General features: G+C 38.0%; 2 protein-coding genes across 5 annotated transcripts; both read right to left on the reverse strand.

Moving 5' to 3' along the window:
* Positions 1-208: 208 nt before the first annotated feature.
* On the reverse strand, positions 209-8,172 carry mbd3b (methyl-CpG binding domain protein 3b). Of its 4 annotated transcripts, XM_042415741.1 has the most exons (8): positions 5,177-5,829; positions 4,788-4,856; positions 4,034-4,193; positions 2,955-3,092; positions 2,778-2,868; positions 2,445-2,622; positions 1,819-1,971; positions 209-1,600 (listed from the first exon to the last, which is right to left on the reverse strand). In XM_042415741.1, the coding sequence occupies exons 1-7, from the start codon at positions 5,284-5,286 to the stop codon at positions 1,824-1,826; spliced, it is 894 nt and encodes a 297-aa protein (XP_042271675.1). In that variant the 5' UTR covers positions 5,287-5,829; the 3' UTR covers positions 209-1,600; positions 1,819-1,823. The 4 variants fall into 4 exon arrangements, with proteins under 4 accessions (XP_042271675.1, XP_042271673.1, XP_042271672.1 ...); XM_042415739.1 differs by lacking the exons at positions 4,788-4,856; positions 5,177-5,829 and adding an exon at positions 8,095-8,172; XM_042415738.1 differs by lacking the exon at positions 4,788-4,856 and having other exon boundaries at positions 5,177-5,820.
* A 956-nt stretch (positions 8,173-9,128) lies between these two features.
* On the reverse strand, positions 9,129-12,659 carry LOC121900357 (cytochrome b-c1 complex subunit 10-like). Its single transcript, XM_042416629.1, has 3 exons — positions 12,542-12,659; positions 10,304-10,443; positions 9,129-9,368 (listed from the first exon to the last, which is right to left on the reverse strand). Exons 1-2 carry the CDS (start codon positions 12,601-12,603, stop codon positions 10,323-10,325), a joined length of 183 nt encoding a protein of 60 aa, XP_042272563.1. The 5' UTR covers positions 12,604-12,659; the 3' UTR covers positions 9,129-9,368; positions 10,304-10,322.
* Positions 12,660-13,148: the final 489 nt, after the last annotated feature.

Consider the following 13,148-nt stretch of genomic DNA (forward strand, 5'->3'; position numbering starts at 1 on the left):
CCAGGCTCACATGGAGGCATGAGGACTGTCAGGTTAACTGTTAATCAGCTGGAGGATGCAGTGATTGGACACTAGATTGTGAATGTGCAGAGTTGGAATTATTACTGCCGGGCAGAGTGACTATGTATGTAAAAAAACAAAACAAAGTACAGGTTTATACTGCATGTACATAAAGAGAGAGAAAAAAAAAGATGCAAGAGCAGCAGCCTTTAGTGATATACCGACTCATTTTAATAAGCAATACAATCAAATTCATTTCAGCAATCAGCCTGCTGATATTGAGAAGGGAATTTCATGATTTCAGCTGGATACATTATTCACCATCAAACCTTGACAAACGGGGATAAAAAATACAAAGCCATTATTTCTCTGATAATAAATGACATGACGTTAAAACTAAATCTTGACTGTAATTTGCTTTGTCACCAGTTTTGTGCGAGGAGGCAGCATGTGTGTGGTAACATTGACACTTTTTTTTTTTTTTTTTTTTAAAGAAACACGGACTGAAGCTATGAAGGAAACAAAGCCTTGGCACACAACAGCAATGTTTCACAACATCAGTAAGCACCTATATAATGCCGAAGACAGTTAAAAACAGTAATAATTGTACAACAGAAATAGGTTTCAAGTCATTTCCTTTGCCATTGTGCTCAGCCCCGCTATGTGTACTTATTACTTTCCTCGTGTTTAGTTGTATAACAGCAGGGCTAATATAATTACATTTAAATACAAAGCAGACTTGAGTTACACAAACGACCTAAACCCTCCCTCAAAATGACACGTCTCCTCTTTGGTCAATACTGAATATGACTCACAGGATAAACACCGCTGACATGAGAATAAGAGAATATTTCCTTGAAATTACAACAATAAAAACTTGACTCTGTCCCCTCAAATGGGTGCACACGAGATTCAGACTACACCGACCGCATCAGTAACATCAGCCACCTTTACTAAACCGCTGCAGGCTGGATTAAATTTGCTCAACTCGGTATAGTTTAATCTCAACAGTCTGTGTGTGTTGTGTCATATTACTCATGGAGTGCTTAGTAAAAATTCAAGAGAGAGACATGAAAATACAAAACATTCATTTCCAATCTGTCCTAAAACAAATTTGCTGACATAAAGTGTTTGGATTTGATCTGATTGCAAAAAATAAAAATAAAAAAAGCAAACTCATTCAAAGCCTTTTAGTAGAAAATACACTTCTCATCGAACACTGAATTTGACCCACTGTAGATACGTTGTTTTTAATATCTGAAAGTTCTTTTGATGTCGTTTCTTGTTTGGGGGGGAAATTTTTTGAATTTCCTAGTCGAAATCAACTTGGCTCAGAATTGCGCCATTTCACGGGCGCTGAAGTCAAGAGTCCCATCTGGCGGGGTTTAAGATGAATGGACGTGTTTGAGACTCCAAGTTTGGGGGGTAAGACAGTTTTTTGTTTTTTTTAAGTTGTACTGGTGTAAGTCAGGTTTAGGTTTAAGTTGGACGCAGATACCAAGGGAAAGTTTTTCAGGGCTGGACTGATGTAGGGCTCCTAATGTTCATGGTCATGTGTGTGCGCAGGTGTTGAACGAACCCATCTGGACTTCACAAAACCCTAGAAGAGAAGAGAATTGGCAATAAGTTAGATCCGATACTGTATTACTGAATTCAAGTGTAAAACTTGGAATATGACTTGAAACTGCCACACAGAGCAAGAGCTTTTATTTCTGTGTTTGCACATTAAGTTAATGATTTTTCTGTCTTACATTTTCTCTGCAGCATCTAATTTATGTCCATGTAGGTATAAAATTGCCTCTTAATGTCTCGACCCACCTGTGCTATACGCTGTCCATGTCTTCACTGCCGTTGCCTTCCTCCTTCAGAGCTTCTCCTTCGTTGGCAGCCTCCTCGACGTGGGCCAACATATCAGCCATCAGTGCCTCCTCAAGCCTTTTCCTCACACTGTACACCAGCTCCTCCTGTTTCCTACACGCAAACACAACAGGAAACTGTTACAGTTGGCAGTTACAGCTGCCTACAGCAGCCACTGAATCAGCACAGAGCAGATGGTGTGTTTTCACAAAGAGCGGGGTCATTTGTTACGGACTGTGGAAACTCTGAGCGGGCCCCACTCAGATTACAAAGATAAGAAAAAGTGGCAAAGGACAACTTCAAGTTCAATTCTAATTCAATATCACATGAATTGGTAAAACGTTTTAACAGATGAGACATAATTCACGCTGCCTGAGCATTTATTTCCTGTATTTAAACATGAAGAAGTAGATCTGAGCCGATACATTTTGCTCAAGAGCCAAAAGCGACAAATGTTCAAATGAGCTACAGGAGCTGCTTTTTGACTCTTATGATTATTTTAGAAATTAAACAATCAGGATCCAACACTCTAAAAAAAACTAAAACAAAAAACAATCGATATGTGGTAGTGTTTGGTGATCGCCCACCTGATGTCCTCATCAGTGACTATGAAGGCCTTGCATAGCGGCTGCGCGGTGTTGAGCCAGACTCCCGGGTTCTTCTCCACAGCAGCAGACAGCTGGCCAGTGATGGGAGCGGCGCTGGTGTGGAGGGCGCTCGCAATAGCCGACAGAAGAGTCTTGTCTGTGCAGCCTGGACCAACACCTGAGATACCAGCAGGGACATTTGAAGACACAAAAACACAGTAAGAACTGTTGCTCAGCTGTGGTGGTTATACCTCCATGATAATAAAAACGTCACTTCATGATATAAATTGTTCACTTTGTCTGAAGAAACTATGTTAAACTTGTGTATATTACCTTGGAGGCCTTTTGGCAGTTCCATTGTTTTCACCAGCTCCTCTGCGATGTCATAAGCATTAAGACCACTGAGTTTTTTCTCCCAAAATAGCTGCAAAGAAATAAAAAGAAGAATATTAGCTGCAGACAGTTTTGATAGAAAGAAACCCAAATAAATTATAGGCAGAGGTTGTTCACCTGTCTGGGCTGATCCACGGCTTTCTGAGGATCTGTCTTCACTTTGTTGTTGGGATGGTTAGTAACCTTGGTGACGGGCTGCTTAAAGATGGACGCCGTCTGTCTGACTGGAAGTGATGTGTTCAAATCAGGTTTACCCTGAAAGACAAAAGTCACAGAGGGAGGATGAGGAGGAGGACAGTAGAAGAAAAAAGGATCAAAGACAGAAGCTGTTGATAACCATCACATTCAGAGGATCATAAAGCTTTTAGAGGCATATGTTAGTGCAAAATCAAGTCTGAAACAACAAAGAAATGTTAATATATTCATATAAATATAGACTGAGTGTGAAGGCAGAATGATAATTTGATCAGGCACCAATTTAACAAAATTCAGTTTGATGAGAAAGCTCAAATCTTTCTTTATTGCTGTTTTTATCAGCACACTGCCACCTGCTGTACTGTATCTGTTTAATAACATCATCAACTATATATACAGTTATTCATTTAACTTTTCCCCCTCAGACTCATCTGAGACTTGAACTAGAATTGAATTATAACTATTTTCAAAACAGAACTACTTTAGAGTGTCTCCATCTCTCAGGTTTAGGTTTAAATAAGGTATCACTTGAACACTTTTCTGTCTTCTTATCCAATATTTGATTCCCAGTGACTGCATAATGAGAAGTTACATTTATGCTAAACATTTTAAAAGCACAATAACATCTTGGCACATGCGCTACACTTTTGAATAAATCGCTAAGGATGCACTAATGTTTGCGTACCTACAGCATCCTCACAAAAAAACACAGACTGTGTCCAAACTGACTCCTTAGTTCACTTATTCCCTATTTGGACATAATAGACACTCAAAAGTGCACTACAGTGAGCAGTAAAATGGGTTTTGTAACACTTGTGGATTGTCATTTCGTGTCACAATTTTTCGTTGTGGAGTTTTTAACTGGTTACAGTTGGACTCAAATAAAATGTGGACAGTAAATATAGTACATTATATAATAAACAGGGAGGGATTTTGGACACGGCCAGATTCAAAATCAGTTGCGTCTCAGCAGCAGGCCATCATGAGCCCGAGTGTCTCACCTTATTCTGGTTGTTGTTATCATAGCGCAGTCTCTGCCGGTTCTTGTTCAGCTTGCTCATGAGCATCTTCCCCGTGCGGAAATCAAAGGAGCTGAGGTCCATCTGGTTACCAAGGTAACGGGCCAGCTGAGGCTTGCTCCGAAACTTCTTCCCAGATGGACTATCGGGGAGGCAGAGAACACGAGAAACCGTTATACCAATATCACCTCTTACAAAAACAAAACAAAAAAAGGTCATAACACAAGACGTCAAGACAGAAAACTGAACACTGACAAACACACACTAAACACACACTCAGCAGACAGAAACATTATCAACACAGACATGCAACAAGTCAACAGCAAACACAAGCAGAGCACATTCAAGTGGGCAATGACACTGAAATCACATTACTTTGTGAAATGGATGCAATCTTTGATGAACACTCGTCTATCTTAAACCTGATATCTATTTAAAGCTGAACACAGTTTAATAAAATGAGGATTAGATTTAAGTCTATATCAACATTTTCTATATGGTGTTTAACCTCTAAGGGTCAGTGATCACAATGTAAACATGGCAATAGTAACATCTGATCAAATGTTTCAGAATGGAAAACATTGTAACTCCACTTGTGGGAGCAAACAATATCGATTAGCCTGAGCAATGATAAACAAAGGAACAACTGTGGGTGGATACGTGCTAGTAAGTCATGCAAATGTATCTTACATCACACACCACAGTGAACAACAGTAGGATTTTACAGTGAGCCTACCACAAACTATACAACCGACCCGCCTCCCCCCTCTCTTGCCTCTGTTCCTCATCTTGCTCTTCTGCTCTGCTAAATGAAAACAAATCTGGCGTTGTTGATTCACTTCAATGGGGAATTAAAGATTAATTAACTGAGATATGACACTGAGTTTTGTTGTTTTTTTTTTATTCACAACAGGCCTCGCCAGGCTGCGAGCTGCTACTCCCGGCCTGCACGGCGTGTGACTGGTTGGCCTTGTTGCCCCCTCCCCCTCCCCTTCCCATCCCAAACTTTTTTTTACCGCCCCCCCACCCCCCCTCTCTCTCCTTATTCTACTCCTGTCTTGTTTCCGTGTAACTCGGTGTCTTGTGCACCTGTAAGTTTTTGCAAGCCCACATTCGTTTTAGTACCTAAAATAATAGACATCGCTTTTTCCAGCTGACAAACCCGACTTTCTGGTCACTTCTTCCATTTTCCAGCCCTTGGGGAGAGCAGTGCAATCCCACCTTTTCTTCTCCATTCCCACGCGAGTAGCCTATAAATCCACTAAAAATTACTGCGGTTAACCAGATTGGATTTTTTAAGGAGATGTGTCGCTTTTTTTGGACGGCAGGTCTCTCGCTTCTTACGCTTTTGTTTCGAGCATATTACTACATGCGTCCTGTAATGGGATCTCCCTGCTAACAACACCTCGTCGTCTCTTTGTCGTCGCGCAGATCGCTCCGCCGCAGACTTCGGCCGCACCACTACCCGCCTGCCTCGCAGGGGCACGAGGGCTACATCCGCAAGGAAAACATAGGACAACGCGGATGCGTGAAGACACCGCGAGGCAGCCGGGACGAGACAGGAAATTAAGAGGATTCTGACTTCAGAATAAATCCACGATTTTCTCACATTAGGTGCGACTTCATTCAATGTTGTCAACCTGAGGACAAAATTAAGAATCCAGTCAAGCTCCGAAATTACATGTAGTACACCCAGTTTTCACACTTAAGTATATATTATATAATGAATAGTAAAAGCAAGTAATTATAAGCAAGCCAGCAAAATTATAACATTATTCTATTTTAGGGGATATCCACTTATAACACTACAAGAAAGAGGTAGGAAAAGACCTATTTAAAATAATAACTATAAAACAATATGAAGTTACATTTAAAAGCTATATATGAAACATTACATATAATATTAAATATTATTTGTGCATTGTGCAAATGTATATACTGAGTCATACTGAGGTTGGAAAATATGGAATTATTTTACTATATTCTTGTGTGTATTATTCTTCTTCGGTACCCTCTAATATATTTTTTATATCATTTTAGTTCCAACTCCAATTCATCTATTCCACACGAATTCACAATGAAATTACATCTATAAAATACTTTTGCAGAGTCACCAATGAAACATCTTTTCAACTGACAAAATGATTTAAATTATGTAATTTGTGTGTCACATTTTAAACTGACTATCTGAATAAATTGAAATTGATTAGAACTGAAACAATTGGTCAATTAATGGATTAGTTGAATGACAGACATTTAATCAACAATTTTGATGATTGATTAATTTTTCAAGGAAAATGTTTTATTCTGCATATTAAATCATATTGAAAATAACTGTTAGTTGCAGCCCTAAAACCAACCAAACCAACAGAGACCTGAAAATACTACATTTTGTTATATACAATTTTGTTTTCATTTTAATTTACAAAATAATTATCTCAAAACTTTTGGTTACTTAATGCTCATCCCAAGTTGTTTGATACCTGGGTCACACCAAGGAGATTTCCATGATCAAACACTGTAAAATGCTTCAAATTGTGCTATTGGCAGCATATCTATGTGTGTACATGAAAAGGAAACTTCGCTTACAAAGCATCTTTTTGTTGACTGTACATAAGGTTCAAACAGAGTTTGTTAAAAGTGCTTTAATGTATGCTGCTCTCTATACTTCTTCCAGTGTTCCACAGTCTTCCACAAAATTAGTTAAAATGAGTCACTGGTTTCACTGGGCGGGATTAAAGCTACATCATCATCTATCTGCCATTGTCACTGGGGTTGCTAAGAGGTTTTTAATGCCTCACATTGCTGCTGTTTCTCAGTACAATTCTAGTATTAATGTAGTATTTTTAATTATAATTTTATTCATGATTTTATTGTTTTATATTGACTAATGAGAAGTCTGTCTCTATTAATTGTTTTTATGTTTTTTGAAATTTTATGCTGCCTGTCTTGGCCACTTGAACACGCTTGCAAAAGAGATTTTTAATCTCAACGAGATTTTTCTGGTAAAATAAAAAAAACAAAAAAAACCCACTTTGAGTGTTAATTTTTGTTTTGAAATATATTACCGGAAGTGTTATTCTCTACTCTGTAAGCGTTTTTTTCCCCCTACCCGTATTCTGCGAAGACTCGCCCTCCTCTGCCTCTGATTGGCTCTGACTCTGATCTTCTCACCCTGACCCAACCATTTCATTCCTCATACCTAAATCTAGCCAATCGAACCAAAGAAGGTGACGAGTACTAGCCAATCAGAGGCAGAGTAGGGCGGGTCTTCCCGGAATGCGGGTAGGAAAAGAAATAAGGCATTCTGTATACATTGGCGCTGACGGCTAAGCAGCAAAGCAATGTTGACCTATGGGAAACATAAATTAGGCTACTGCTACAAATAGACCGCAAATAGTATTCACGAAGGTGCAATGACAGCAATCACGGACGCAACTGAATGACTAAATCTATCAAATGCAGCAAAACAGCGTCCTTTACGTGTAACTCTTTCATTAAAACCACATTTTTGAAAGTTTCGTGTCAGCTGCATGAAACTGGAGAGCCATTTCGGCACGACAATGCCCACCGTTGTCATTCAGACCTCGGAGCCGGCTTTTATGAATGAACAAAGTAGATCTTATCGATCAAACACAGACACCATTTTATAAGCATGTCATGCATTTATACAGGCTTTGTTTATGAAACCATAATGCAGGGGGGGGGAAACATCATCTGCTCTGCAAGGTTAAAATCTATATCGAAATAATAGCACTGTCGACGCAGTTACACCGACTCCATGCATGCATAATGTTCAACATTAGCTGTACATATCAAGATAACTCCACCATACTGCTGTGATGCTGAAAAACACGGACATCCTCGATAAAGACCCCAGCAGTGCTACTTGCAAATGCGAGACCACCGAGTGCATTTGCCTAATCGATGATAAACATACTTTTCCAAATATATTATCAAAACGACATATCGCGCATCAAACGGCACAATAACAATTAAAACCCTCGCTGGTCGTTTCATTAACCTTCACATGATGTACTTACTCGTTTTTATCCATCTTGAAGACACTATCTCGTTTCCTCCCTCTCTCGCTATGTTAAATCCCTTCTCCCCTCTCCTCTTTCAGTCCCCTCCCCCTTCCACTGGAGAAATGAAAGACATTATCCACGCAAATTTCGCTGTCTGGCTGATAAAAATGAGTATGATGTCTGGCCGAAACTGGCGTATTATGAGTGTGCAAAAGGTCCACAATGCACCTGTGAATATCTGTCACTAATCGTGCATTATTAATTATATTATCAGAGAGTTTACATATGCAGAGACTTCACTACAAAGATGATTTCAAAGTGATTTTACAGTACAAATAGTCACAAACTGGTACAGGTCAGATTCAGTGCTGCAAACCTCGACTTTTGGAATTGTCCTATGGAAAAAGGAAATTAAAGATCCCCTCCAAACATGTTTAAAGAAGTGTATATATATATATATATATATATATATATATATATACATACACATATATAAACTCATATATAAACTCTACTTTGAATAATAATTGGTCTGATATGGTTTTTCCACAAAAAAAGTTCAATTATCTTTTTCAGTTCCTCAAAATAGCATCTCCTCCTTCTCCTTCATTAAAAATCCATAATCTGTGAGTATGCAAATATTTTTCATTTCCAAAGTTTAACTGCTGGACACAAGATGTCTCCTACTTCACTGTAAAGTCCATTCTCAGTGTTTGTCTACTGGAGGCTTGTGTAAGTTGAATATTGGATCAGGATTGGCTCCAAACTATTTGTGATGTAACAAATCATGCTTGTAGGCCCGCCTCTTAAAATTGGATTTTCAATGACCGCAGAGAAACTTTCGACTTTCAGTAGATGAATGTGAAAAAAGCCTTTTAGAGTCAAACTCTGCACAGTGAAGCTTAAATATCCAACTGTAGGAACAAGAAGAGAAACATATGTTTGAGTGAAGGGGGATTTTAATTACATTCAGTTCTTAAAAGATTTATTGCAAGCACAAATGCTAATGCAGCATTACAACAAGATACATTTAAAACCCTCTCACCAAGCAGTTTAAACAAAATATTTTAATGGTTGAAATTTTACAGAATAACTGGACACATTGGGTAAATTACAGATTTATTCACATTAAATAATAATGCATCAAACACAGCATTTGTACAGAGTGCATCCCGAAGTCCAAACTTCTCACAAGTCCTCAGCGACTGATTGTTGAGCCAAGGCATCATCCCACTTAACCTCGCGTTGTGTAAGCAATCCACCGGCACACACATCCCCAAGCTCTGGTCCTGTAGACAGACACACAGCCAGGTCATTAGCAAAATGTACATTAACACGTCTGAATGTGTGAAGAGCATATCCTTCCTGATTCAAGGCTAGATACCCGTTTGCCTCTTGAGAAACTCAAGTGTGTCACACAAGTGAAATAAGAGTTTCAGGGTAGTGATAATGGGATTGGTGAAGTGTTTGGATGAGGAGGAGGGCTCCTAAGGATTATGACCACTAATAGGTGTTGGACATATCAATATAATATCAGTACTGAGATATCCAAATGGGGTTACAATTAGCTTGTAATATTGTTATTATAATACTGATATTATACTTACACTGAAAAAATATTGTGATAAAATCATTATTTACATTATCAAAATTTACATTGTTGCTGATATACAGAGTCAAAAATCTAAAGACTGATCGTTTCAAAGTAGTCTAGCTCAAATTGCTACACCACAAAAATACACTATACTTGAAATCTGTTGGGCCAGTTTTGCTAATTTTTCTTAACTTTATTTTGGCCATTATTGACTCTAAATCTGACTCCTTCACAAAGCTTTAGATTAGACAGATGCATGAAGCCTTTCTGCCTGCACAGCTGTCAGCTAAAACAAGAGCAGCTTGATCTGTGGCCTTCAGTCCCAACCTGCAGTAAACTGTGGTTAGTAAACACTGCAGGTGTTTTATAATAACAGGCATATCTAACCTCAGAATGGGGATCCCTGTCTTCATACACAATTAAGAGTTTCCAAAAATATACCAGGAGTAAGCAAGGTGAGAGGGAGTTTAACCATGACTCAGAGTTATGGCTGCACCTGCCTGCATCTTATCAGGAGTACATGGGTGGGGCTAAAGCTAATGAGCAATCCAGCTGAACTCTGCAAAACAAAGTGTGTGAATAAAAAGCTCAGTAACACATGTGTTGGTTACAATAAAAAAAAACACTCACAATTTAGTTGCGTGAGACTTTACTCATCCTTGACGAACTTCCCTTTAATGTATGGCACGTAGTCTAGCACTAGTCGCCAGTCGGTGAAGTGAATGAGCGCCACGCCGCCCACTGTTCCCCAGGTGACCATATTTGGTACCCTGGATGGAAAAGAACAATGGTATTCATAAATGACTCAGCACTTTAATAATGCACCCATGTTTTAAAGTCCAACTGAGATGACATTTAGTTTTCCCTTTTTGCCATCAAAAAAATAATACCATGTTTTTTTAATTAAATTTATTGTTAATAGTTTTTTAATATTAAAATGTAATTTAAAAAAGGACTTTGTGGAAATATCAGATATGTCCTGTTGGCTCTCAGCAGCTGGAGGGACGTGTCACTTCCTGTGTTTGATGGTGACATCACTGCTTTATGCAAATATAGCATTTTGATTGGGTGTATGGAAACATGTTCTCCATCTACGTAGATGGAGAACTAACAGTAATGTGACAGATTTATGCAAAAATAGGGGAGCCATGAAACCAAACAGGACTGCAACTAACGATTATTTTGATTATCGATTAATCTGTTGACTACTTTCTTGATTAATCAATCAGTCGTTTGGTCTATAAAATGTCAGAAACCGGTGAACAATATCACTGAGCCCAAAGACAAAGGCGCAGCAGTCCACAACCCAAAGATACTCAGTTACTATCATAGAGGAGTAAAGAAACCAGGAAATATTTACATTTCAGAAGCTGCAATGAGGGAATTTTTGTATTTTTCTTAAAAATAACAGGCAATTAGTTTTCTGTCAAGTGACTAATCAATTAATCAACTAATGGTTGCAGCTCTAAAACCAAGAAATATAAATTCCTGCCTTTTGGTTTCTGATTATTTTCTCAAAGGAGAATGCAGGACACATGATTTACAGAGCAGATATTTATGATGCAGCAGGGAAAAACAAAAACAAAAAAAACATGCTACTTAATTTCAGTTAGTTGAATTTCAGGTCTTGTAGTCTTTGTGTGCACTTTCCAAAGGTCACTTTATCATTTCTTACTAAAAACAAACAAACAGCTATCAGAAAGTTTTAGCAGTGATCACTGTAAGGCAAACCTTTAACTCTATATTTGAGGAGGAAGATATGTTATGTTTGTTATGATGTTAGCTGTCCCTCAGGTTAACACTAAACATGGAGAAGCAGCTTTTAGTTACCAAGCTGCCGACTGCTGGAATCAGCTTCCTGAAAGACCAGCTCCATCTGTAGAAACATTTAAATCCTGACTTAAAACTCACCTGTTCCCCAAAGACTGAACATTAACTTTGAATCAACAGTCACTTTAAGTGCTTTTATTTCTAGACATGTTTTATGTGTGTACAATTGTGTTTTAATTTATATCATGCTTTTACATGTGACTACATAGTTTTAGTAGTCAGTTTTACGTTTTTAATTCATTTTAATTTAATGGTTTTAACAGTTTTACATTTGTTTTTTCTTCTTTTTTTTCTTGTTCAGCACTTTGAATTGTCCTGGTATGACATCTGCTATACAAAGGAGAACGCAGGACAGAGATTTACAGAGCAAGTATTTATGCTGTAGCAGAAAAAAAAAATCATGCTACTTAATTTTAGTTGGACTTTTTTGGACAAATCAAACAAGTTAATTAAACAAACTAGTCAACTGTCAGAAAACGTCATTTGACTTGTAGTCTCTTTCACTGTGTGTGCACTTTCCAAGGTCACTTAAAAGTTACTTAAAACAAACAGCTGTCTGGAATGTACTGATAATTGATACTGATTATCAAATGCTAATTATTTTGTAATTTGATCGTGTTTTTGTCTGTTTGTTGCATTATTAAGATGTTTATCAGACAAATAAGGTCAAATATTTCACGAGTAAATGGTGAATAAAAAAAGGAATATGAGCATTTCAACATTACTTAAATATTGAAGGCTTTGAAATGTCAATATTATAAACTCATTTTGGTATCTAGCAACTACATCTTCAACTACATCTTCAACGCATCTGACATAAAATTATAAATACCACTGACAAATATCACAATTTTCACTGAATTTCATCACTGTCACGTCCTCCACTAGCTGTTTATTGGGAGATTAAACAAGCATGCTAAGCTAAAGTAGCTAACAAACGGGTCACAGAGAAGGACACCATCATTTTAAATACGACACAAGCGGCTAAAAAAATCACTTCCAGTCTCACATTCAACCTCTGTTATTGACTGAACTTACCATGTCCTTACAATACCTATGTACTTGGCACCGACGATCTTATTTAGTATATTCTTGATCATCCTGACCTTTTATGAGTTGTAGTTCTTTACTCCATATGATGGCTGCCTAAGGACCCTGGGCTGCCCCTTCTTATGCCGGTTAAAAAAAACCAACACCACTGGCACTGGCTGCCTGCACGACATGCGTGCAACGGCTCAGGGTCGTTTCAGGCCACCATTTCAGAGGTCCTTGGCTACAACACAGCACAGAGCCGTCTTAAAAGGACATGTATGCTCTAAAATGCTCGTCTCTGGCAATCACTGCACGTAATCAATAGTACTAGCTTGTATCATGTCATGAATTAAATGTGATGCCTTGGTTGCACACTCATAGACCTGCAAATATGAACAAATTCATTTTCCGAACTACAATAAACCCTTTATTACAATGTTTTCCTTTATTTTCCTTTTTATGTATACAATATTCAAAAGCCAGACATTGGAAAAGGTATAATCTGTTATTAAAAATGGCACATTTATTGCTACATTACTGTTATATACAGGACAGTTCTCAACTATATATATTTATATATATATAATAAAAAAAGGAGAGAGAAAGAGAGAGA

Source organism: Thunnus maccoyii, chromosome 7 (assembly GCF_910596095.1).
Source record: "Thunnus maccoyii chromosome 7, fThuMac1.1, whole genome shotgun sequence".
NCBI classification, from domain to species: Eukaryota; Metazoa; Chordata; class Actinopteri; order Scombriformes; family Scombridae; genus Thunnus; species Thunnus maccoyii.

Coding starts and splice junctions, on each gene's coding strand:
- LOC121900357 (XM_042416629.1), bottom strand. CDS start 12,603: ATGATCAAGAATATACTAAATAAGATCGTCGGTGCCAAGTACATAGGT. Junction 10,444..12,541: donor ATAGGTATTGTAAGGACATG/GTAAGTTCAGTC, acceptor TTTTCCATCCAG/GGTACCAAATATGGTCACCT.
- mbd3b (XM_042415741.1), bottom strand. CDS start 5,286: ATGGAGAAGAAAAGGTGGGATTGCACTGCTCTCCCCAAGGGCTGGAAA. Junction 2,623..2,777: donor ACTGCCAAAAGGCCTCCAAG/GTAATATACACA, acceptor CTGGTATCTCAG/GTGTTGGTCCAGGCTGCACA. Junction 1,972..2,444: donor GTCACTGATGAGGACATCAG/GTGGGCGATCAC, acceptor GTTTGCGTGTAG/GAAACAGGAGGAGCTGGTGT.